This window comes from Anser anser (assembly GCF_964211835.1).
Source record: "Anser anser genome assembly, chromosome: 2".
Lineage (NCBI taxonomy): Eukaryota > Metazoa > Chordata > Aves > Anseriformes > Anatidae > Anser > Anser anser.
Genome location: NC_139721.1, coordinates 59,405,057 through 59,430,950, shown reverse-complemented (window position 1 = coordinate 59,430,950; position 25,894 = coordinate 59,405,057). Strand labels below are relative to the sequence as shown.

At 35.7% G+C, this 25,894-nt stretch overlaps 1 protein-coding gene across 4 annotated transcripts in view; it reads right to left on the bottom strand.

Moving 5' to 3' along the window:
* DOK6 (docking protein 6) overlaps nt 1-25,894 on the bottom strand; it is a 238,630-nt gene that overhangs the window by 35,461 nt on the left and 177,275 nt on the right. For 3 of the 4 annotated variants that reach the window (XR_014579799.1, XM_083824243.1, XM_083824244.1), the window contains exon 7: nt 6,173-6,290. Coding sequence is in view for 3 of the 4 variants with exons in the window: in XM_083824243.1 (XP_083680369.1) it covers nt 6,173-6,290 (118 nt within the window). In the remaining variant the exon portion in view is untranslated. Of the gene's footprint in view, nt 1-172; nt 543-6,172; nt 6,291-25,894 lie in introns of those variants that run through there. The other variant, XM_083824245.1, reaches the window with a different exon arrangement.

The window sequence follows — 25,894 nt, the reverse complement described above, 5'->3', positions numbered from 1 at the left end:
CCTTCCCTTCCCTTCCCTTCCCTTCCCTTCCCTTCCCTTCCCTTCCCTTCCCTTCCCTTCCCTTCCCTTCCCTTCCCTTCCCTTCCCTTCTTTTTTTTTTCTTCTTTTTTCTTCTTTTTTCTTCTTTTTTCTTCTTTTCTAAGGGGGCTTAATGCATTCATGATTTTGAGTAATAATTTGACTAGAAAATAGGGTTTTTCAGCTTAGAGATATTTTCAATTTATTTGCAATTATAAAAATGAGCTATTAAGCCTGCTGACAATCTTATTGATAGTAAGTGTAATGACATACTTAACACAAAATAGTTCTAGCTAGAAGAGTCTGGATTTATTGGTGAAAAGGTTTAATAGAAAAAAGCAGTTTTCAGAAAATTGACCTTTGCCAAATAATTCAATTTTCTCTTCAAAATAACATGGTTAACCTTTCTTGTTCAGACAATCCAATGCCAGCTGACAATTAGCATCCATGGAGCTGGTTACATCTATTCTCCCACAGCACATGTTCTTTTTCTGAACTACAGGTCTCATGACACAATGCAGGTCCTGGAATTTTATCACAGAACAGAGATATCAAATGACTGCAGCAGTCCAGCTTCAGTCAGGAGTATACATGTTGTCTTGAGCTAATTCACACTAAAAATTCCTCGGTTTGGTTAAATTAAGCTAGGGCCAAAGCTTAATTTAATTCTCATACTGAGTGAGAAGTTATTAATGAAATCATTAACCTAAGACATAAAAAGAGATTTATAACTAAAAATTTCTGTAGTTGCTACTAAAAACATATTATTTTTTTTCATTGAGTAGAAAACGCAATCGTTATATTTAACTACTTTCCATAAACTGTTCAAGCTTTCAGTTGTAACCTCAGACTACAGCAACTTCTGAGCATTCTGGTCTAACACAAAATAACTTTGCAGATGAGTGATCTCACTGGAGGACCATATACTGAGAGAAAGTGCATCACAACAAAGGCCTTAAATGAAATCAGAACTTCTGAATTTGACAACGGAATATGCTTTATTAATAATTTTTGGCATTCCCCCCCGTTTTTCATGTCTTGTAACCAGAAGAACCTCTTAACAGCTGTTTATCAGAATGAAAAGGAGTGTGTCAAGATACTCTCTAGAGCAGGTCAGTAATGCACTTATTTAGCTATTGCAATCATTGTAAAACAAAACGAGGTCCTTCTTTACTAGTTTCTGAGTAGGACATTTCCCATTTCCAATATGACATTTTAAAGTCAGCTTAGTGATGCACTATTTTGCACAGAACTTCAAAGCTCAGACGAAAAAGTTCTAATCTTCAGCATAAGACTTAAGAAGCCACATAATACAGTCATTTTAAATAATGTAGCTCTCACACATTCTCTACTCTGTATCTTGTTTCAGGTGTCCTTTATTCATATTTCAAGTTTTATAGGCTTCATCTGCTAATGTGAAAGTCCTGATGAGATTCAGAAAAGGAAATGGGAAGGTGGCAGGCTATAAAGCATGTCAGCAGCAAAGCTGCTGGTAGACACTTAGTGAAACATTACTGAACGATCAGGTTTAAATAACAGATATATTCTAACATTTTATATTATCCACATTATTCTGGCATCAGATTAGATGGGGAAATGAATTCTGTGCTCTTTTCCTGGGCGTATGAACAAACAATGGAAATGCCAAAATGATGAATGTCCTTCAATTCATTTTACATACTTTAATTTGTAGAAAACTGCAGAAGCCCACACAGGAAATTCCTGCAGGATTAGCCTAAGGAGGGCTGAACAGGATGATTCAGATCCTTCTAAATATTTAGCAACTCAAATAGTATCTAATTATTCTAAATGGCATATGAAAAGGCTACTTTGGAAAGGCTGCAAACTTGTAGCTGGAAGAAATCATGTATCTGTCTTCCTTTTAAATACAAAGCCTTTTACCTGAATGGGTTAACCCTACATGCTATTCTATTTAAAATATATTCAAAAAAAAAAAAAAAAGAAAAAAAAAAGGAAAAAAAAAGAGAGGAGAGCTCCTAACAAGGCCAAAGACAAGGAGCAATGCAGGCCTGATTTCTGTGGAGGTTTGCATTAAAGAAGAACCAGAAGTTCATTCTGTTTTGATTTGCAAAAGTAGATTTAGTTTCTCACATCTTTAGTGTGAAATACAAAAAGCAGTTTCATCAATAGCAAAATTTCTATGACTTCAGAGAGGCTACTTTTTAATTCACTGTGTTTTTATTTTTCATATATACTTACAAGCTTAAATGATGCTTTCGGCCTAAGACCTGTCTCATTGAAGATTATAGTTGTATTTCTCCAAGTTCCTCACTGAGTTGAAAAATGTAAGACTCTTAGCAGGAATCTTAGTGTTATTTAATCACTTTGTTATGTGTTTCCTACAGAATTTGATAAGCAATTGTGATAAGCAATTTGTGTTGGAAAAAAGCATTACTGTTCTTTTTAATAGGATAACATGTAAGGTGTTACTGGCATAATTCTTATACAAACACACTCACATGAATACCTTCATAGAAATTAACAGGATTGCTTAACTAGGTAGGTGTTCATCGCTTTGTGTATGCAAAAACAAAGTCCAAATAAGAAACAAACCAGACTCAAACACAACAGAGGTGATTGAAAGCAATTCTTAATTTTGAATTTCTTGGAGAAAGGCCAAACTGTAATTAGATTTTCTGAACATAGTTTCCTAAGGGATTTCCATAACTGCAATACAAAAAGCTAACGTAGGTTTCCATACCAAAATTTTATTTGGCCTTGTTTGTTTAATAATATCTAAACCATGATCAGAATTTGTATTATCTGCATTCTCTACAGCAAGGCCCACAAAACTACATTTCAGCTAGCTGAAAATTCAATCTGCAATCCTTTTCCATACTAAGCAAATCTAAATGCCCAAATGGAAAATTTTAAACCATATCAAAAGTGAATGACATTAACATTTGCTGTATAAAAAGACGTTCTCTTTACTTCAGTTTTTAATTTCTTGTGAAACAATGCTAAATCACATGCATAATAATAACAATAAACAATGACTTATGAGGGTAGATACTGTTTTTTCTTTAAGGGAAATTATTCTAACACAGAAAGACTAGAATTTAACCTGATGGCTTTAAAAACTTTGTGATCTGCATGGCAGCAATCCCCCCCCCCCTTTTTTTTTTTTTTATATTGTGCAGTAGGGCTTGCCACATACCCAATGTCACGTCAGGAAAAGAGGAGAGGCAGTGCACAGCACTGAAAGGACATGACTGTGTCAGCTAACGAGGGCCCATTGCACAACCTACACAGCAGCTGCAGATCACATGGCAACTCTGCCAGACCTGCAGCACTATACTGTAAAATTTGAAATGAACACTACCGGTGATGTGCTACCACTGGGAAAAGCCAACCACCAACTTGTTCCTATTTATAAGATTAATTAGACAACTAAATTGCTGCTTTCATCATAGTAGTGCAATCAAGAACTGAAAGAGTGCAAGGAAGACCAAATAGAAGGAAAGGTATATAAAAAGAAACTGGTCCACATCATTTTAAGATATTTTGTGCAGTGTGTGTTCCTTTAACACTATTATTCTCTGTTTTAATCTTTTTGGGTCTGTACATGAAGGATTTTCACGGGCAGATGGAGGATGATAAACCCAGTATCCATCTATTGAATTGCCTTTTTTTCATCTGAAATAGAGGCTCTAAAAAAAACCACCACCACCCCCCTTCTTACTCTGCAGCATATTCATTATCAGATCAACTCACACTACTAATTAAGTTAAATTTGACTGCTAAATAACTCCCAAGGAGCCAATTTATCTAAGGTAGTAAGAGTGCATATTCATTTCTCCTTATATATCACTAGCTGTTATTAATTAAGTTCTAGTCACTTCAAACTGCAAGTCTGAAATATCTGCCATTAGGCAAACACTTTTGCACTGTGTTTAACAGTGAGTTTGGATGTTACTTTACTGTTATTGATAGCAATCTGGATATAGGTAGATACCTTGATAGTTATTTCATTTTAGAATCTACAAGACAGTGGGAAGAACATGTGAAATTTTCACATTTTTTAAATGTAATATGCTTTGTCATAAACACACATGAAGTGCTGAACTGAGTTTGCTGGACTATTTTCTAAATAAAAAGTCTCATCTCCGAGGGTGAAATATACCTTTTTAGACTCAGAGAAGATCATGGTAGCAGCAAGTGTTTTTTTCCTCTGCAACAACTCTTCTCACCTGTGTGTTGTGCTGAGGTCAGTGTTGAGGTAATGCTTTAAAACTGCTTCCTCCCTACCCACCTTCCACCCATGTGTGAAGCATCTGTGGGCTAATGCTTTGTCGACTAGTAGGTCTCTCCTGTGCAAAGACTATTAGTATGAACAGGTATTAGGACAAAAGGTGTACTTTCTGCTCCCTTAAGCTTCTGCACAAATATACTGCATTTAATTAGCCAGAAGCATTGCAGCAGAAAATTTAAAGAGATCTTCATTACAGATAATGAATAATATTATTGCATGTTAAAGTTTTGCAATTGGAGGCAGGGAAATTTGTCTTCTGGGTGCATTTCTTAGCCCACTGTTAAAACTGGACTGCTCTCTCCTGAAATCTACTATGCTTTCTCAAGTTTCAGTCATTGTAGTACATGTAAGAGGAATGAAAATATTAAGTTCTGAAATATTTATTAGTCCTATGTTTCAGTGGAAGTGTGAATAAAATCCGCCTACTTCCAAAAATCAGAATTCTTGCATTTTTAATAATACACTTCCAATATGTTGCCTCCTGCAGAGGCAGTTGGTATGCATATTGAATGAGTATCAATGTATCAAATTTTGCTTTCAAATTGTACTGAATTACAAAGCCCAGTTATGAGAAACAAAAGGTACAGCAGAGATAAATAACGTTCAATATTATCACGTCATGCATATCATAACACTTTCACTATTCTTTTTCTAAAGAAAAATCTCAACAAGAATATAAAAAAAGGAACTCTAACACCTCTATAAAAATATTTTTTTCCATTCTTATTGTGTTCATGAAAGATATCAGTGACATAATGATTTTTTTTTAAGGTGATCTACAAGCACAACCTTTTTCACAACCAACTTCTGGAAGGTTATTATTATTTTTTTCATTAGTTTTATTTAACTGTATTATTTAACTGTAAGTCTGTAATCATGATCAGCAGTTCACTTTGTCTTTGTTGGATGAGGATGAGGAAAAACAAATGCCATACCCTTTAACGAGTCACCTATTGAATTCACAGCTCACCTGCTGATTTTAATTTATGTGATAATTTACAAAACAAATACATTGTGGATTTAATCTATATATTGCATGAAAGCATGTAATATGTTTTCTTGGACTGTATACTCTGGTTCTTGAGGAGTTTCTAACCTCCCATCTAAATGTAAATTGCTTATGCAAACAGCTTATTAAAAGGAATTCAAATGAAATCCTGAAACTCTTGCTCAAGGAATAAGCTTGCTACATTTTTTTTAAGTGAAAACAATGCTCTTAATTAATGTCTACATTTTAAATTTAATGATAATGTCAATTTCCTAAAAGATACAAAATAATTTCAGCTTAACAGCAGTGAATCCTCCCTATCCTCCTCCTTATGTTAATTATACAATTTAAGCAAATAGCTTAGCATCTAAATATACGAAAGAGATTTGGATACAGAAACAGATGATAGTTGTATACAGCATGTCTGTAAGTTAGTCTAATCAACAATTCGTATATACATTTCTCCAAGCAAATTCACCAAGAGTAGCTCTTATTCCTAGAATTACTTAATTCTAATCTTGCAACTCATACAGCCACCTGATGTAGATTTAATTGGGCACCCTGAGGTTGCCCAAATCTTATTGGAAATCTACACAATCTTATTGGAAGACAAGTACTAAAGCACCCTGACATTCATTAGCTACTGAGAAACTACATTGAGCCAAATTGTTTATCTAGTTTTATGTAGTGATTCTTGGAATAATTTTCACCACTGGTTTACAAACTGACTCAAAGAAACCTGCTTTATGTAAATTTGGGAATCCCGCTGCGGTTCCTGACAACTGATAAAATGAAATGGAGAGAAAACCAGTGCAAATAAAAAGCAATCTGCATGAATTCTGGTAAAGTGGAAAGAAGCTAATAGTCATGGCATGTACTTAAAAGGAACTTGCCTTGTAAACTGTAGATTTCTCCGACGCTGTTCTGCCGGGTGATATGATGCCAATATGCACTTCGAGGAAGTGAGATTGACTTGGATAATGTCATTGGTTCAGACAGACTGGTCTGGAGCTAAAAAAAAGAAATCAAACATAAGGGAAAGATCACACATAACTATACTATACTATATAGATAAATATTGAAATCATAAATTGAACCAATGTTGTTATGAAGACACTATTTGCTGAATTACCACAGATTTTCTTCTATCATTTAAAATGCACTGTAAGCATCGGCATTCTGAATGCTCAGAAAAATGGATGCAGACGTATACTTTGCTATACAGGTTTGCTAGCAGAATTTAATATTAGCATGTGACAGTATGTCCCTATTTGTCTATGGCTATTCTTACCACCACCGGGATTTTGTTATTTTCTTCTTTACTATAGTGATGCATTAGTATATGCCTGAAATCTTAAAACCCTCTATAATCACATTTATTTTTTGTCATTTAACCTGCATATTGGATTGAATATCCATAAAAATGCTAAAAAAGAATCTGAGACAACCAGCAGAGAATTAGCAACGAAGGGTTATTAGTCCCATATCCCTCCATTTAAGTGGAGGCATTTCATTACCAGTACCAGGCTACAATCTCAAGAGCAAATTTCCCAGTCTTGGGGACTTTATGTAACTGAAGGCATGAATTACATGATAAGTGTCCACATCTACAAGAGCTACAGCACAGAAACCTGACAGGAGGAATGTAAACTTTAATAAAGACAGTTCTGTCTCCAAAACAGATGTGAAATGAGATGTGAAAGAAAGACAAGACTAGGCTACAGGAAATAGAAACAATGACAGAGGATTTTTCATGCTGATAATACATCTGATAATGCTTTGGATACGTCTGTGTACCTTACGCTTTCTCTGGCTAGAAGAAAAGAAAATTTATCTGCAAAAATTGTGTATCTCTGGCTTTACAGAATATAAAACACAATCAGTAATTTGTGGGATCTAATAAATCATGGTATCTGTGGAGCATGTCATTTCTTCAGATGTCTGGAAGGATCAGCACTGAAAGGATCAATTGCATGTAAAGATTTAGAGAAAAAAATCCTTAATTTCAGGAGCAGGACCAGGATGGTGACGGTGGTAGTCTGAAAGGGTAAGCCTAGAAACCCACATTTTCAGAGAGTCCTTCTACAGAGCAGAAGGTATTCATGGTTTAGATCATTTATTGCAGGCTAATGATTAATTCCTAGGGACTCCTCTTTCAGAATAATGCAAAATTCAAAAAGCCATTTTTATCCATACAGTCATATGATATTCTGTAATACTAATTAAAAACATACAAATAAAAACAAACAAATCAACAAATACGCAGCTTGTTTAGAAACAATATTTACCCAAAGATCTACAGTTATTTCATCTTTGAGTATTAATATTCATTGACGTGTGGTGAATATTTCGATCTCTGTTCAATCTATTGTAATTACTTCATTTTTTTTCTTGAGAATTATTATCAAAATTAATCCCTTTCTATAGCTAATGTCTTCACAGCTCATTTATAGCCAATATTTCATTTCATTTGTCAGTGCTGCAGATCATCACTACAAGCATTCAATATGAAGTAAAGACCGTGAAGAAACATTTCAACCATTAAGAAAAGTTCAAAAGCTTGATCTATTTTGGGGAGATTGGGGAGTTTAAGTTTTTCAATGTACAGAAGTTCCTTTATTGTGGAGATCAAGGCAATATCAAACCTTCTAAGAATTACTGTTTCACTATAGCAAGAGTAACAAAGGTGATTTTGTTGAGTAAGAAAAATAAAACATCATGTAACTTCAGTACACGGATGATTTATTCATAATTTAAAGGTAAACTTCAGTCTAGGCAATGGGCAAAACTCTTTATTATTATGCATTATGAACAAATTCCAGTAAAGAGAACTGCTTTGACTATGGTTCATTGTCTCAAAGATAAATCTATGGGATGAACTGAAATAGTTAAAGTTATTTTTTTTATTCATGATCTGAGGTGATTAATTCCTGCCTGATTTGACCAACACTGATGCAGAACAGATGCAAATATTAAAGCTGTGAAATAATTAAAAAAAATCATTCTTATTTTAAATTAAGATAAGAAATGCTGTAGTACATTGTGAGCATTCACAATATTTTGTTTCCTCAGATTCTCTAATTAAAGAACAACTTCTGATATCACCTTTTGGGTAAAAAGTATCACTATATGCTAAACACAATATGGTCTGAAGAACTAGATTTCTTTGGGGACACCATAGGGAGAAAAAACAATTTATATTTTATGAAAATACTATCCTCAGAAAACAAACAAACAAACTAAACACCAAAAAATTTAAAATAGTCAGTTTTGCTTTTAATTTGAGACCTTAAAATATAAACATAAACATACAGAATTCAAGACCTTAACATCTTGTCAGTAATATGAAGGACGATAATCTCATTGTACATTGATTTGTCCATGAAGTTATTTTTACTAATTGTTAGATCATTATTAACTACAGTGTTTATTTTTATCATTTTTATGAATAAAAATTAAATTATTGGTCAAATGTACATTAGAATGATAGAAGGCTTACTCCTACAAACTGCTGTTTGCAAAAATATTGCTATGTTCAAAGGAAAATGGATAATCAACTGTCAGAAACCTACTTTCTGTAGAGAACATCTTATGTGCTAGCCTGTGGGTGTTTCAGATAAAAAACTTCAAGCCAAGGGGAAGAAAACAAGCATCTAAACATAAATACAATCAATTATTCATATATAATTAAATAGATTTTTTTGCTATATTAATTATTACAGGTTAAACAAGAATTTAATGTACGAAGATCTACTGTTTCAAAATCCTTTTTTCCACAATTGTAAATGAACTTCTGTTAGTTAACAATGTTAAAAACAAGCAATTTACAGATCATGGAAGGTGAACCAGAACTGTTAATTTATAACATAATTAGTCACTCAGGTTTGAGACTTGTACTCCAGACCAGTGGAAGATATCACTCTGGGTAAATTTAGAGACTTCATCCTAGATATTCTTCTTCCCTTTCATCTTCTTAAAGATGAAAGAAAACATAACAAACCAAACCAAACCAAAACCTTTTTCCGATTCCTCTAACTCAAACAGAAAACATCTCCTTATAGGAAAAAGCAAGCAAAAAACCTCTAATTTTCCTCTTTGCTCTAAAAATGTAGCCCATCAGTTTCCTACATAGATTTATTTCTGTCCTTGACTTAACAATATAGCAATTGAAATAGATTTTAAAAAAAATATGTCTGCTATCTCCTTAGGCTTATTTTCCAATTACAGAATTAAATCAATATCTCTGAGTATGGAGGCCAAAGTTCTGTTTTATTTCCCACTCTAGCACATTCTCAGGAGCTGGCAAAACAGGCTCAGACACATTAGCATTAACTGTTCAGAAAGGAAGGGCCCATAACAGCAGAAGTAGCACAATCATGTCGAAGACATAAACACTTTTCTCTAGGAATGAACTAACTTTAATCTTTGCTAACTAGATTTAGAAATATAGAGGAAAGTAAAAGCTGTATACCAAATCAAGAACGTTAATATAATAATGTACCATTAAATAAAGCATGCACATAGAATGCTTTTGCTACAAATATTCCTAACATCTGATGAGACTTCAGGAAACAAAAAACATAATCTAGACTTTCTTGCCCACCTTATGAGGTAAAAGTGATGGGGTAATTAGAACTTGGGAGAAGAGTAGAATGCATACATCAAAAGCACACTAACTCATATATATATATATAAAAAGTAAAAAAAAAATCTCCGAAGCTTTTTCATTATCAGATGTGAAATACCTAGTAGTTTGGTTTTACCTAATTTCTTCCAGAATCTTTCTTTGATAAGATACCTTTCATATGGTGAACACTTCATTTCTTTCTTGGTTACTTAAAATCTTAAGTCATATGAAGCTTTACTTTGCCAGTGACAACTTTATAGTTCTTAAAGGACTATTTGATTAAAATAGAAATGAAAAAAAATTATTAATGTGTTTCTCTAAGTTGTTCCTCATATTTTTTCACTATTGTTCTTTCATGAAACAATGCTTAGGGGCTAAATTTTTGTTTTAATTCCCACAGGGCAACTCAACTGACTTAAATAGATTTGTTACTCTGTTATTAATAATGAATGCAATTCCAAGAATGGAGCCTCTTATACATATATTAGGTCTCTGAGTTTTAATCTGTTTAGCATATTATTCTCTAATATTCTGTTTGCATTAAAATAGTCAAAATATAAAGGGCAAAAGGAAATAAATTTGTCTTGGGGAGAATTGATCAATATACAGTTCAATCCATATTTTAATCTGCAATAAAGATATTAAAAAAAAAAAAGATATGCTTTGGAAATAGTTTAGTTTATTACAGATAAAAAAGGCTGGCCCATTTCACTTTCTCATTAGTCTTTGAAAAATAGCAAGAGAACCAGGTCACAGAAGACTAACAAGAAATATAATCTAGAGACATGAATTTTACTATTTAGATATTTTTTTTCTTTACAACACTAAAGAAGATTCCTTTGTGAGTTAGCTTTGAAGTAGAAGTAGAAGGGGTACAAGAAATATATTTCACTTCAAGAATCCACAAGTTGCCAGTGGAATGGCACAAACTCATTTCACTGGTACCCACAGTGACAGATTATTGAAATTCAAAAATTACACAATCTAGTAGGCAGCATCAGCTGAGCATAAATTAGAGCACAAAAAAGAGAGAAGTAAAACACTTTTTTTTTTAAATGATTCTTAAGTTAAAGCCAAGAAGAAGGTGTCATATTTGCTTTTTTGCAAAGCAGACACTATTGTACCATGTTCAACTTGTGTACTGTGATACACAGACCCGTTCTACAAAAAGCAGTTTCTGTCCTGCATTATGAAGCCGATTATTCTTATGTATAGTGCTTTTCATATGCTTCTGTTGAATTTATTTTGCTGTTGCAAACAATTTGTCCACATTGCCTTTTAAAATTCTATTTGAATTCCCTCTCTTCACTGACCCAATTTCATATTGTAATGGTAAGATCAGGAAGTTTAATGATTAGATAGTATCTTTATCCAAGACTTATGCAAATACTTAATAGGATGCAGAATATACTCCTATGGAAGTCCAATGTGAATGTTTTGCCCTTTGGTGATGTACTATTTATAACTATTCTATGGCTACAGTTTTCCCATAACCTTTTGTACACAATCACTTATCTTGCTTAAAAAATAGTCATTCATGCATGATTTGGACTAAGTATTTAAAGGTGCCCACTAACAATAAAAATGCTTATAGGTATCAGCATACTAATTCTTTCCTATATAGTACTTTATGTTTCTTTTTATCTACTTTTTATCCAGTTTGCTGTTTCTGACACAATATTGGCAAAGAACTCCAGATACATGACCTCATAAGTATTCTGGAAAGACTTACATAAAAAATAGCTGCGGAAGTCATTTCAGTGATTTCAACCTTTGTAATATATTTCTAGCATTTGCGTTTTCAGTAACAATTCTAACCTTGTAAGGACGTTTTAGAGAGTTTCTTAATCAATTATGGAGGAAAAAAATCTCAAAATACTAACATTGCTTTGCAGTGCCAACGTGGATGATTAGTCTTTGGCTGTGAAATAATATTATGTAGGAATAATAAAACAGTGGTGAAAGAAAAGCATTCTGAAGGGAGATTCAGTGGGACTGATATTTTTTACGACTGTATTATAATGAAAGAACTGGGACATTTTGCTCCTTTTCTGGCAGAAGTTTTTTTTTTTCTTTTTCTTTTTTTCTCTGAAAGAAGCTAATAATAGATCACTTTGTTTTCTGACAGAATAGATTAATGTTGGAGGAAAGTAGCTGGGTTTTATAGTGCATTGGGATTATATTTGTTAAATGTCAGTAAGGTGTGTCTTCACTTATTTCTGTTATGAAATTTTATTTTTGTTTCTTTCTTTCACTTACCACCCATGGAAACAACACTGATTACTCTGAGGGCAGAAGGTCAGGTTCTTCACAGGGTTTGAGCTATTCTATTATGAGCCATATTTGAACTATTTTATCATTTTTTTTATTGCATAAAAACATTTACTAATAACACAGGAGATGCTGCTGCCAAGAACAGAGCTGAGACTATTTCAATCCTGACTACACAGTAGGTCTTACTGAAAACAAACATAACTAATTGTTAGGGGTCTCAAACAAACAGGAACAATTCCAGGTTGAACTAATGTGTTCAATATATATGTAATAGAGAATCCAGTATTGCACAGGTGCTTTGGCAGACATCGATTGTCCTTCTGTCAGCATGATATGGGAGCTTTTATCATAATAGAGATTGGTGCTGGATGACAGAAAAGAAAAGATTTTTGTAGACCTGCTGCCCTGCAAACATACAGAATTTTGGGATAAGACTGTGTGGAACTATAAAATAATTTCTCTAAGCAGCATCACTCAGGACAAAATCTTCAGGTTTTAAAGGGAAAAATCTCCTGGGACATTTGAAAGTGGTTTGCTTAAAGGTATGACTATTTCCAGATGGGAAATGGGGAGGATCAGAGTGAAAAAACAATTACAATTGAAAACAAAATCAAAAATAACAACACCTTCCTATATATTTTCTTCAAGTTAAAAATGGTAATGAATCACAGTCTTAGAACAAGCCCTCATATGCTTAACTGAAGACAGGTGGCATATAATGCAATGATATAGATCTGCTTGTGTTGTATTACCTTAAGTTTCTAAGATAGGTTCTAGGGGTCATTCATCTCAAGCAGTTCATCATTGAAATATTCATTTTTGTCTCATTTCGGAAACATGTAAATTATTTGCATCATTCTGAGTGTTAGTGGGTGATATGAAATTGCGGGAGGGCTAGGAGAAGTTTTGACCTTCGTTGAATCTAGGAGTTAATAGCAAGACAGTCAAGTAAAGGCTTGCCAAAGGACAGGAGGAAAGCCAATGTCACTCATATCTTCAAGAAGAGTAAGAAGGAGGACCCTGGGAACTACAGGATGTTCAGCCTCACCTTGATCCCTGGGAAGGTGATGGAGCAGGTAATCTTGAAAACCCTTTTCAGGCACATGGGGGACAAGAACATAATTGTGAGTGGTCAGCATGGATTCTCCAAGGGAGTCCAACATGCTTGACCGACAGGATAACCATATATGGTGAAATGATTGGTTTGGTAGAAAAAAGGAGAACAGTAGATATTGTTTACCTAGACTTCAGTAAGGCTTTTGATACTGTCTCCAATAAGATCCTCAGAGAAGCTGTTGAAATATGGGCTTCATAAGCAGACAATGAGTTGGATTGAAAACTGGCTGAACAGCTGGGCCCAGAGGGTGACGATCAGTAGCATGAAGTCTAGTTGGAGGCCAGTCTATACTGGCCAGTCTTGTTCAATGTTCTCATGATCTGGATGATGGGGCAGAATGTACCCTCAGCCAGTTTGCTGATGACATAAAACTGGGAAGAGTGCCAGAGGGTTCTGCTGCCATCCAGGAAGACCTCGACAAGCTGCAGAAGTGGTCTGACAGGAACCTCATGAAGTTCAACAAGGAGAAGTGCAAAGTCCTGTACCTGGAAAGGAACAACTCCATGCACCAGTACATGCTGGAGGCCATCCAGCTAGAAAGCAGCTTTGCAGAAAAGAACCTGGTGAACCTGGTGATCACCAAGTTGAACATGAGCCAACAATGTGCCCTTGCTACCAAGAAGGTTAATGGTATCCTGGGCTGCATTAGGAGAAGTGTTTCCAGCAGGTTGAGAGAGGTGACCCTTCCCCTTCCCCAGTAGTGGTGAGGCCACATGTGGAGTACTGTGTCCAGTTCTGGGCTCTTCAATACAAGAGATACACGGAGTTACTGGAAGGAGTCCAGGTAAGGGCCAATAAAATGGCTAAAGGACTGGAGCATCTCTCCTATGAGGAAAGGCTGAGAGACTGGGACTGTTCAGCCTGGAGAAGAAGAGGCTCAGGGGAGATCTTATCAATGTATATAAACACCCGAAGTGAGGGTGCAAAGAGGACTGGGTCAGGTTCTTTTCAGTGGTTCCCAGTGCCAGGAGAAGAGCAATGGACACAAACTGAAACACAGGAAGTCTCCTCTGAACAAGAGGATATGTGATTATGCAGGTGCCTGAGTACTGTCACAGGCTGCACAGAGAGGTTCTGCAGTCTCCCTCCTTGGAGATATTAAAAGCCATCTGGGCATGTTCCTGGGCAACCCGTAGTAGGTGAGTTTGCTTGAGTGGGTGGGTTGGACAAGATGTCTTCCAGTGGCCTCTTCAAGCCTCAGCCATTCTGTGGTTCTGTGATTAACATCTCCAAAATTAAAAAGTAGGTTTTAACCGAAAAGGGACGAGTGTTTTATCTATCTTCTGAACAATATAGAGATAAATAAGTTGGGGTGGGAAAAATGAAGTTAAATGAAGGAGTTGGAGACATCAAAGACACTGTCTGCAAAGACTGGTGTGTTTCACCAGGAATGTTTTCTCAGGAATTCAACCTGAGATTTACTGTGTTCCAGAAGGTTCACTTTCATGAGGTGTGTCAAACCAAAATTAAAAATAGTGAGACTTGCTATCAGTGCTGACTTACGCAGTCTTGCCCTACTTCCTCTGTATACTTTTTGCTGTCCTTGCTCTGCTGGGTATCCTTCTCTCTGACAATGCTGGTTGTCTCTCACCTCAGCCTGATATGCTTTAGAGAAGATTTCAGAGTATGGAAGTTTTTTCATGGTGTTGCTCGCCAAAAGGTATGACATCTTAAAGGAGGATTTTGGACACTTGAAGTCCTCAATGTTTTACCTGAGAGTATTGGAAAGATAGCCTTTCTGACTTCATAGAAGTTGCTTTGGCCAGTTTTAGAGCTAGCATGGTAAAAGTCATGACATGAAAAAAATGACTGTTTGTGAAGAACCCTTTCAAAACTCTCTCTAGTATGTGGCAAGAAAGGTGAATTAAGAATGTCCCTGTTTGGGCAAACCTTACCAGAGTAAATTTGGGGCTGAAAATTTGGAATTCTACGGCTTACACACATGTTTTGACAACAAAATGCTAGAATCTGTATTGAGTGTTCACTGCACAGTTATTTGAGTTTCAGTCTTTCTGATAAAATAAATGCCTTGGACCTCACAAGCTTGTTTATGACATTTTTCTTGTATAGTCTAAAACAGATCAGTAGTTCCCAATTATACATATTTGTGGAAATCACATTTATTTTAGTTACTTCATCTCTGTATATAGAAACTGCTGATACCAATGAACTTTAATAAAATGACAGCAATACAATTTTCTGAATACTTGCTAAACAATCATCAATACTTTGCCATGAATATTCCTTATTAAGCTTGTCAGTGAGTGACTCCAGTATTTAGTAACACATACAGTTTTGCTGACCTCTACTTTCTGACATTTTCAGAAGTTAATTTTATGTGTCAGACACAGACATTTCAATTAAAAAAAAAAAAAAACACAACAAACCCATAAAAATCAGTATCATGTAGCAAAGCTACAGATGACTCTTCAAAACCTTCCAAAAAAATATGTTTTCTTTCCATTAAGTATTTATTTTTAAGCATCTCAAATGCATCTTCAGTCATACATATCAGGGCTATTTATACAATGCACATGAATGTAAATTATAAAGTTTTAAAGTAGAAAAATACTTTTTTTTTTTTTTTGAGGGGGGATGCTAAATACACTTGCCTGTTTGTGTATGCAAACACACAATTTTTTTTTAAATTTCACTTAAAATCATTTATTCACATTTAGTTTAATATTTACTTCAATAGCTTCATTGCCTTTTGTGTTTTTTACAGATTTAAAATAAACAGAGAAGCTAGTATGTAATAATAAAGAACTATTCCTTTTCACTGTATGTGCCCACACAAATGGAGCTCTCATTGATCATGTATATAGATACAAACAAAATTCTTGAGATTTCTCAATTTTAGAACTGCAATAATCAATCATTCAAAATAATTCACACACTTCTAAATAAATATACAAATATATATTGGATTTAAATAAATATCTTTCTTTTTTTTTTTAGCCCAGAAACATTTTAAAATGAGAGACAAAACTCTCCAAATCACAGTCCATATTTCTGCATATAAAAGAAACTAGTGATTTTTTTTTTTTCTTCCTTATTGATGCTAGTTTACTAATGTAACAGAAATAACTGCGAATTAGGAAACCAAATTGGAAATGGGGAAATTGAGAAGTGTGTGTAAATTGCTGTATCTTTCAACATAATTATATCAGCCCAACAATCCTACAATTGGCATTTTTTTCCATTAAATTTTATTTTCAGACTATAACTCACTTGAAGTTGCTTGGTATAGTAGAGGTTGTGGTTGCATGACCAAATGCCCCATAATTCAAGCCTTTTAAAATCCACTGTTGCCGTTTAACAGAAAAGAATCCTTTGCTGCTGTGTTGGTAAGTTCCAACTTCACAAAACAAAGAAAATAGTTATACCTGTTGCCATGGAAATCTGCAACTCCAACATTTTTTTTTCTTCATGTAATACGAAAGGTATGTAAAGGTGATCACGAAGCAATGGGAAGCATCAGAAAAAAGCATTAGAAAAAAGACGTCATGAAAACAACAAAGATTTTACCAAATCTCTTAGCCAGTAGTAATTGTAACTTTTACCACCATGTCCTAAAAGGAAATCATTAAGAATAATGTGGGGACCACAAGTTCTTTCTTTTTATAAACAAGAACCTATACTGATTTGGCAATGGATTTAGAATCATAAACATTGTAAAGTTATGTATTCAACAACCAGCCATATGAATACATATGAATCTTGCCTGGCAGCTACCTTTATGGAAATTTATTCTGACAGACTGAATACCTGATGAGACTAGCGGCTTTTATCCTGAGACAGTCATAAGTAACAGCATGGTATATGCTTCTATCATAACATTAAAAAAAATGTAAAAATCAGCTCTTGCTGTTGAATGCTGCAGAACTGAAATATTTTTGAAAAACTTATTCTTGAATTTTAGATGGGTCAGTATTCCAAAACTTTTTATCATCTTCATCATAGACATAGGCAGCAAGACAGAAGTGATCCTTAGCAAATTTGGGGGTGACATCAAACTAGGGAAGCAGGCAAAAACCCAGATGGGACAGCTTCCATTCAGAGGAACCTCAGCAAAGCAGAAAAATGGGCAAACAGGAACCCCATGAAGTTTAGCACTGACAGATGTTAATGCTGCACCTGTGTTAACACCACAGTGCTTGAGTACATGCTGACTTGCTAGGAAAGTGCCCTGTGAAAAGGACTTCGGGGTCCTGGACATAACATGAATGACAACTGTAAATGTGCAGTGATGGAGGTTAACCACATATGGGACCACATTAGCAAAAGCATAGCCAGCAGGTCTGGGGAGGTTACGTTTCTCCACTATTTGGCATTTTTGGAACTTCCACATCAGGAAGTTCAGCTGTGTTCACATAGTCTTTAGGTTTGTGCCCCAGATTAACAGAAACCTCAAACTGTGGAGAGCCTGGCAGAGAACCTCTAAGAAGCAGAATATGATAAGCGACATTGGATTAAGGGATTATTCAGCACGATAAAAAGAAGGCTAAGAGAAATCTAACAGCCATTTCTCTCTCTCTTCTTTAAGGCATGCCATAGAGAAGACAGAGCCAGATCATCGCTGTTAACAGAGACGCACAAGAGGCAACAGTCATAGGCTGCGGCATAGGAAATTCCAGACATAATAAAAAATTCTTCACAATGAGATTGTGGGCACTGGAACAGGTTCTCAGGATCTACATCCTCGGAAGTATTCAAAACTTGACTGGCTAAGGCCTTGGGCAACTTGATCTAGTTTTGATGTTATCCTAGCTTTGAAGAAAAGATTAGATCAGCTGGCCACCAATGGTCCTTTCCAATATTATTTTTTTCTGGTGTTATAATCAATGGGTTTGAAAACCTAATGAGATGTACTGTGCCAGTGTATTAATCTGACATTTCACAGCAACTACAGCAACTATATTGTATAAAGATGTGCAGCTACTACAGTAAGAAATTATCAGGTCAACAGTTCAGAGACTAGTCTGTCTGTACTAGTGGCTTTTATATTTCTGCCGAACCAGATTCTTGGGCACTGCAGAGCAGCTGATAAATATAAACTGTTAGTACGGCTGGAATTATTCAGGGGATATCAGTCATGTAAGAACCATGACCCAAGGCTGAGCAGGAAAAGGAACATAAACAAACCCTGTCTGGACAGGCTTTGATTAATACATATCAAAGGCAGCTTGTACTTGGAAAAGGGCCCATAATTCAAGTATGTTTTTTTAGATACTAAGTATCAGTTGTCTTCAGTCTAAACATAATCAGCGAAATTATTATAAGGAATTGTCAAGTTAAAAAATATATCATATTCAGAAAAAGGAACAGAAATGGGGAAAAAAAGCAAAATGTTGATAAAGCGTGAATTTCACCTATTTTTGTCATACTAACAGGTACTTGATGAGCCAAAGTACATAAAGCACAGAAGGGATTTACAGAGTAACTTTACGACTATCATGAGAATTTCTGATCCCCTCTCAGATTATTACTTTTTATAAATCTCGCATTATCTGAGAAGCACAGTGTCCGTCTGTAAATCATCGATAAAGAAGGTTCTTATTAATCAGAGACAAAGCATTAACTATTCCCTTGTGTGATATGAACAGAGTTACTGAAATAGAGGGAGGCCTTAGCTGACAGAAGACGCAGAATGATACTATACTTCAAAAGACTGATGGAAACTGTGTGAAAAATGTGTTTTTCAGAAGTTAATTCCTCTGTGAATAAGTAATCGACTATGATCCAGGATTTGTTTTGTTGATGTGCTGCTCCCAGCATACTGCTGATTACACTGTGACCTTGGGCAATTCATACACAGTTGAATTTGGCCTTAATCTTTCTGTGCCTCATTTTACTCATTAGTATAATTATTATAATAATACCTATCTCCTGAGAGTATTGGGTGGCTTCATCAGCTATTATTGTGGCTAATAATAATAGGAGCTCTATAGGCTACTTTATTTTACAAGAAATGGTTTTCTCAGAATAGCAGAGAGGAGATTAATAATATATTAAGCCCATTGGAGAGCTGTCCTGAGAATTACTTTTCTAGTAATACTTAAGTCAACATAACCTGTTCCTCTGTTAAGAGAGTTTAATGATATAAACCTGCCAGCACGGTTATGCAAACAAGTTATTTAAAGTGTGCACAAAGCCAAAGAAAACTTCCCTTCCATACTAAATGCTTTTCAGAATTTACTTAAGGGGAGGGTTAGGAATAGCCACATAGTGCTCAGTCAGACATGCAACAACTATTGTATAACTACAACAACCATTCCTAATTTATAATTCGTATCGCCTATGGCTTTTAGCAAATAAGACTGTTAATCAAATAATCTATTTTGTTCAGGGAAAGTTCTTTGGCTCTTCAATTTCTTGCATTTTCTAGAAAGAAATACGAGTTTTAATTTGACATTGCCTCTCCAGCTATTTTGATAGTTCTGTAAAAATGCAGTATTTTGTAAAATATTGGAAAAAATAAAAAAGAAAAAATAGAATAAAATAAAATAATTAAAAAAAACACAACACCAAAACTTCAAATGCACTTATGTTACCAACATTAAAATTCACTTATATTCAAAGGTTAACTTTGTACAGTTGAAATAAACTACACCCGATTTCTAAGAAATATGTACCTAGCTCTTTAAAAAGTTCCTAGAAATGTAGATAGGTGGCTACCTGGATTTTTAAAGAGCTCACAGGCTAAACCCTCAATAGGGCTTGCATCTGCATATACCTGACTCTGTAAAAATCTGTGCCTTATTGCATTTAAAAAAAAACAGACTTTATTTAGTTGCTTAAATTAAAATGTTCACAGTACAACATATTTGAATTCAAGTATACAAATGAGGTGCACAGAACAGGGAGAACAGTGTTCACAGGATTCATGCAAGCAGGTTTAGGACAGATTCATAGGATGAAACAGGGTCCTGTCAGACAAGAAATTGTGTTATCTCAGTTATGAGATACCTCTGAGAAGCTTTTATTACAAATAGGTTTTGGTTCAGCTCTTACTTCATATTAGGAAGAAGATTTCAATCAGAGTCTTAGGTAGCACGATAAGACAAATCTAGAAGAGCACTGTGATATTACACAACATATTTCAGAATTTTTTAAGAAGGATCAGAAGAATTTCTAGGTTAGGATATATATCCACGGAAAGAGGTACCTGGGTTTTAGTCCCTAGGGCAGATTTAGAGCATGTCGTTGCATTCAAGGTCATCCAGACCAATAGCTAAGGATAAGAGAGAGTTCAAAATTCTGTCAGGCAGAGGAAGGAATTGAATTTATCCCACCATGCTCTGAGTGAGAGCCCTCATGACTATGACCACATCAAAAAACATTAATAAAGCCAGTGCAAGCTCTAGTGAATAGCTTTTTAAAAGGCAAAACTGCACCTATATTACATCACCAACTACCAAAATATCTGATACACTCTTATACAAGGATTTGCCAGCTCTGCTCCTGCACCTACCCACAATAGTTATCTATACACTTCACAGAACTTCATGTGGTTTGCAGTGTTTCTGACACAACAAATAGCTCTGTCCTCCCACCTGCTCTAACACTCTGTTACCATAGTAAAGACTTTCCCTATCCTGTGGTTTCATTCAAACACACAGACCAACAACATCATTCAACAACAACCACTGCCGGCAACTTCCCCCACCTCATCCTTTCATGGCCTGTATGGCACCCTATAGGAGGTAGTAGACTCCTGCAGCTGACAGAAGAAGGGGCAGGGACAGGGTTAAAAAGTGTTTCCTTGGAAAAAAGTAATGTATGTGGGACAATAGTGGCAGTGGAAGTTAGAATTTCATAGCAGAGCAAAGTACTTTCTTTTAGGAATTGCATGGCATCTACTGCATAGTTCTTGAATGTTGCTGCAGTACTTGAATGTCTATTTTCGCATGAGTAATAGCCCCTGAAAAAAATGCCAATGAAATACACGTACTTTCAAGAAAATATTTTATTTAAAATAAAATTAAAAAATAAAACACATCCAGTCTGTATATTCAAAAATCCATTACTTTCTTCTGAAGGGGTGAATGTCAGAAATAGACCTGCTTCACTGCTCTAGGATTTACTTCATCCAAGCACACATAATTTTCCGAGTCCTAGTACTAACAAGGAGCCTGGCAGAATTCTTAACAAATTTTCACAGAAAAATATGAATCAGGAAAATATCATTATGTGTTTAATGAAGTAAGAATCTTTTTTTTTTTTTTAATATATAATTAATATTCATTTTTATCTTTTATTACTTATGGGAACTAGGGTTACAAAACTCAAACCAAAAAGTACACAGATTCTGTCTTATGGGGAAAGAAAGGCAGCATTCTTGGGTTTGTTTTTCATCTTAGCAATATTTCCTGATGGTGTGGTGGTTTTACTTGGGTGGGCAGCCAAGCTCCACCACAGCCACTCTCTTACTTCCCCTCCTCAAAGCGAAAGGGGGAGAAAATATAATGCAAAGGGCTCAAGGGTTGAGATAAGGATGGGGAGATTGCTCAACAATTATAGTGACAGGCAAAACAGACTCAGAGTAAAAAAAAAAAAAAAAAAAAAAAAAAGTATCAGACTCAGATAGTAAAATTTATTTCCTATTACTAACAACCTAGAGAAGTGAAAAACAAAGGAAAGAAACCAAAACCACCTTTCCCCCATCCATGCTCTTCCACCTCCTCCCCCGAGTGGTGCAGGGGAATGGGAGAATGGGGACTGTGGTCAGTCCCTAACGCTTTGTCTCCGCTGCTCCTTCACGGTCACTCTCTGCCCCTGCTCCAACATGGGGTCCCTCCCACGGGATGCCATCCTTCCCGAACTGATCCTGTGTGCGCTTCCCACAGGCAGCAGCTCTTCAAGAACTGCTCCCACATGGCTCCGTACCACGGGGTCCATCCATCAGGAGCAAACTGCTCCAACACGGATCCCCCACGGGCAGCAGCTCCCCCCAGACCCCCTGCTTCTGCGTGGGCTCCTCTCCACAGGCTGCAGCTCCGGCCCGGGGCCTGCTCCTGCGGGGGCTCTCCATGGGCCGCAGCCTCCTCCAGGCCACATCCACCTGCTCCACCGGGGGCTCCTCCACGGGCTGCAGCGTGGAGATCTGCTCCGTGTGGGACCCATGGGCTGCAGGGGGACAGCCTGCTCCACCAGGGGCCTCTCCACAGGCTGCAGGGGAACTGCTGCTGTGTGCCTGGAGCACCTCCTGCCTTCCTTCTGCACTGACCTTGGGGTCTGCAGGGCTGGTTCTCGCTCCTCTCTCCTCTCTCTCCCAGCTGCTGTTGAGCAGCATTTTTTTCTTCCCCTTTCTTAAATCTGCTGTCACAGAGGCACAAACAACATCACTTATTGGCTCAGCTTTGGCCAGCGGTGGGACCCTTACCTAACATAGGGTAACTTCTGGATTCTTCTCACAGAAGGTATCCCGATGGCCCCCTGCTACCAAAACCTTGCCACATAAACCCACTACAGATGGCCACAGTTTACCACTGGATAGACAGGTTATGCAGTAGAAGACTCCAATTTTTCTATTATTGTTTTCTACTGCAAAGAAGGGCGAGCTCTGCTTCTCTGGAAGTCATTTCTGCCAAACACACTGAAAGACTATTTCAACTTTAACCTGTAATTTTCAAAGACCTCTAGAATGAGTAATTGAAGCTTCATAATACCTGTGTGAACCAAGTAAACAATTCAACAACTATACATCATAATAAAGCACACAGTTTTTTATAGAGTTATCAATTTTCTAAACAAATATTCTACAGCAATATCATACAGTAGTTTCAGGTGGGAAATACAGAACAGTATTGAGTATTTGCAGGAATAAGGAGCCTGAGGCTATACCTCAATTACCATAAAATGCATGAGTTCATGAATGATCATATGTATTCAGAAGCTCAATACATGAGCTCATACATCATATGGAAGCAGAAGGAAACATCCTAAACAACCAGTGTGTCATGACATGGGACCATGTATGGGTGAACTCTGGAATTTTCTCCTCCATTTTCTCCTCCAGGTACTTACTGACTCCAGGTAAATGCCAAATGCACTTAGGCAGAATAACAACATGAAAGAGCTTTATCATATTAAGTAAACTGCAGTGTTGAAGTGGAGCCCCAAAGACACATATTTTAAGTAAATATTTCATATAATCATTGTGCCTGCAATATCCACTAGTGTGTTCCTGCATTTCCTGTCTTTCACAGTGGGAAAATAATAAGGTGTAACATTACACAAAGACATAAATGACAACCAAATACCAGGCAAGGCCTTGAAGATGCATTGGCAAAGGTAGGATACTTCAAATGGAAACCACCATTTGAAAGTGAAGAATTTAGAATCTGTTGATGTGTTCATTGACAATGCTTGATTCTGTAATGTTTTGATGAATACGTGTTTAGGCTGAGATCAGCTTAAAATACGTAAAGAAATACATAATAAAGAATTGTTTAAAGAGCAAAGCTAAATTAAAAGCTTTCTATGAAATTAATGATATTATTTTCTCCTGCTTCAGTTATTTTTTCCTGATTCTATGACAATTTACACTGATATTCTTAATTCTATTTACATCCTCATTCATACCATGCCTGACAACCCTGTAATTTATATTTATCCTCAGACCAGTTTTATGAAATACTGTCCTCATCCTATTTCAGATAAGTTACGTTAGTTGCAGGCTTATTTCTTAACCACCTTCCTCTCCAGCATCTTTTTAAGTCCAGTTAAATTTCCTGATATTTTTCTCCTCTGGTATATTTGTTATTCCCCTATTAATGAGTTTGTTTTTTTTTTTTTTTAATACAAAATCACTGATATTATTTTATTTAAATGACAAAACTCTATCATTATGACTCATTCACTTTTATTAAGTTGAGTATTAGATACAAGGCTTGTAAATAATGAGAATGGAAGAGAAGTATACAGATGTGTTTTAGTAATGTTATTATCTTCCGGTAAATGTTAAAAGTATCACAATTTAAAATTGCATTTTTTTTTGCAGCTTTGCTGTGTTAAGAAAAACAAGTGTCATAGAAAGTTTCGTATGATAATAAATTATGGAAACTCCAACCATTCATTTTTTATGAATTTTTACTTCAGTCTTACTGATGTTTGATTAACATCAGATGGTCAACATCAACTTTATCTCTTTTAGAATTATTGTTCTACATATTGTATTATTATTATTAGTAGTAGTAGTATTTTGAGATTGCATAATAGTTCTCTATTGGCAGCTTGAAAAAAGTCATTATAAGGTTACAAAGGTATAGCACTATTTCCTTAGCGTGCTTCCCTCATATGAGTCATAATATGAGAAATCTAAAGTTCTTAAGCTCATATTTTATACAGTCAAACAACAATAGGTGAAGTAGTTCTATCAGAAGTGTTTTCAGTGAAGGCTGAGTGGCAGAAGAATAAAGCTGCCATTGGGGAGGAAAATCATGCCTTAAATCACAATGCTGTTTGTACGCATGTTGTTATCGTGCTGTAGAGGTTAGATAGACAAGTGAAGCTGAGAACAACAGTGTTTGTACGCTGATGCATGAAATTTACTGTAACTGAGATTCTTTAAAAAGATCACCAAAATCAACCTCATTTACTGGCTGCAGGAAGGATGATGCTCAGCATTTACAGAGAGTTAATAACTGATTTTCCTCCTCTCCTTGTGAAGACACAACGGAGAAGATCTAATGGTTTAGTGGTACCTCTGCAAACCAGTTCAGCTCAGTAACCCTACAGAACCCTCTTCCTTTTAGCTAGTTTTTTTTGGTTGGTTGGTTGGTTTTTTTTTGGCCATATTAGCAAACTGAATTAACTTGCTGTGTCACTGTGTCAGATAAGAACCTGAGCTTACAGAAGCGAAGTGGAAGGACTTTGCCTGGGGACAGGGAAGGAATCTGGACATGCAGACATATATCTTCCATGCTGAACATCACAATACTGGTGGTGATACTTGCTATTCCTGAGGATATCACATTTTTGTTTTTAATTCTAGGACTACCAATCCATCTGGATTTATAAATCTTACATTAAAAAAGAAGGGTGTGTGTGTGAGAGAGAGAGAAGTTATATACAAGAATACAGACTATTCTGATGATAAAATATGTTGTTGATAACATATCTATGATAACATATCTTTAAGAGACTATCAGCTATGATGTTGATAGTCTCTTATAGACAGCACAACAACAACAAAAAAATAAGTATACAAGCATTATTCTTTTTAATTACACTTTCATGTTGATACCGTAAAAACACTAACAAACACTCCAATATCAGTCCCTCCCCCCCAAAACACACACAACTCTAAGCCCTAATTGTCATCTCTATTACACTCAACAATTAAAAAATGGAAGTCTGAAAAAAACCTGAATATACAGATAACACTTTCCCTGCAAATAGTTTCAATTTAAGTAGTAGCATTAACACAAATTTGCTATTGTCCAAAACAAAGTGAGCATAAAACATTATCACACTGTCGATTTAACATTTCAAACTCAATCAAGAAGAGCACCTGAGCTAAATTAGGTCATTCTTCACTTTGTCTTGATTTAGTTTTTGAATAAAATCCAGTCTGTTTCGATCACAGTAAAA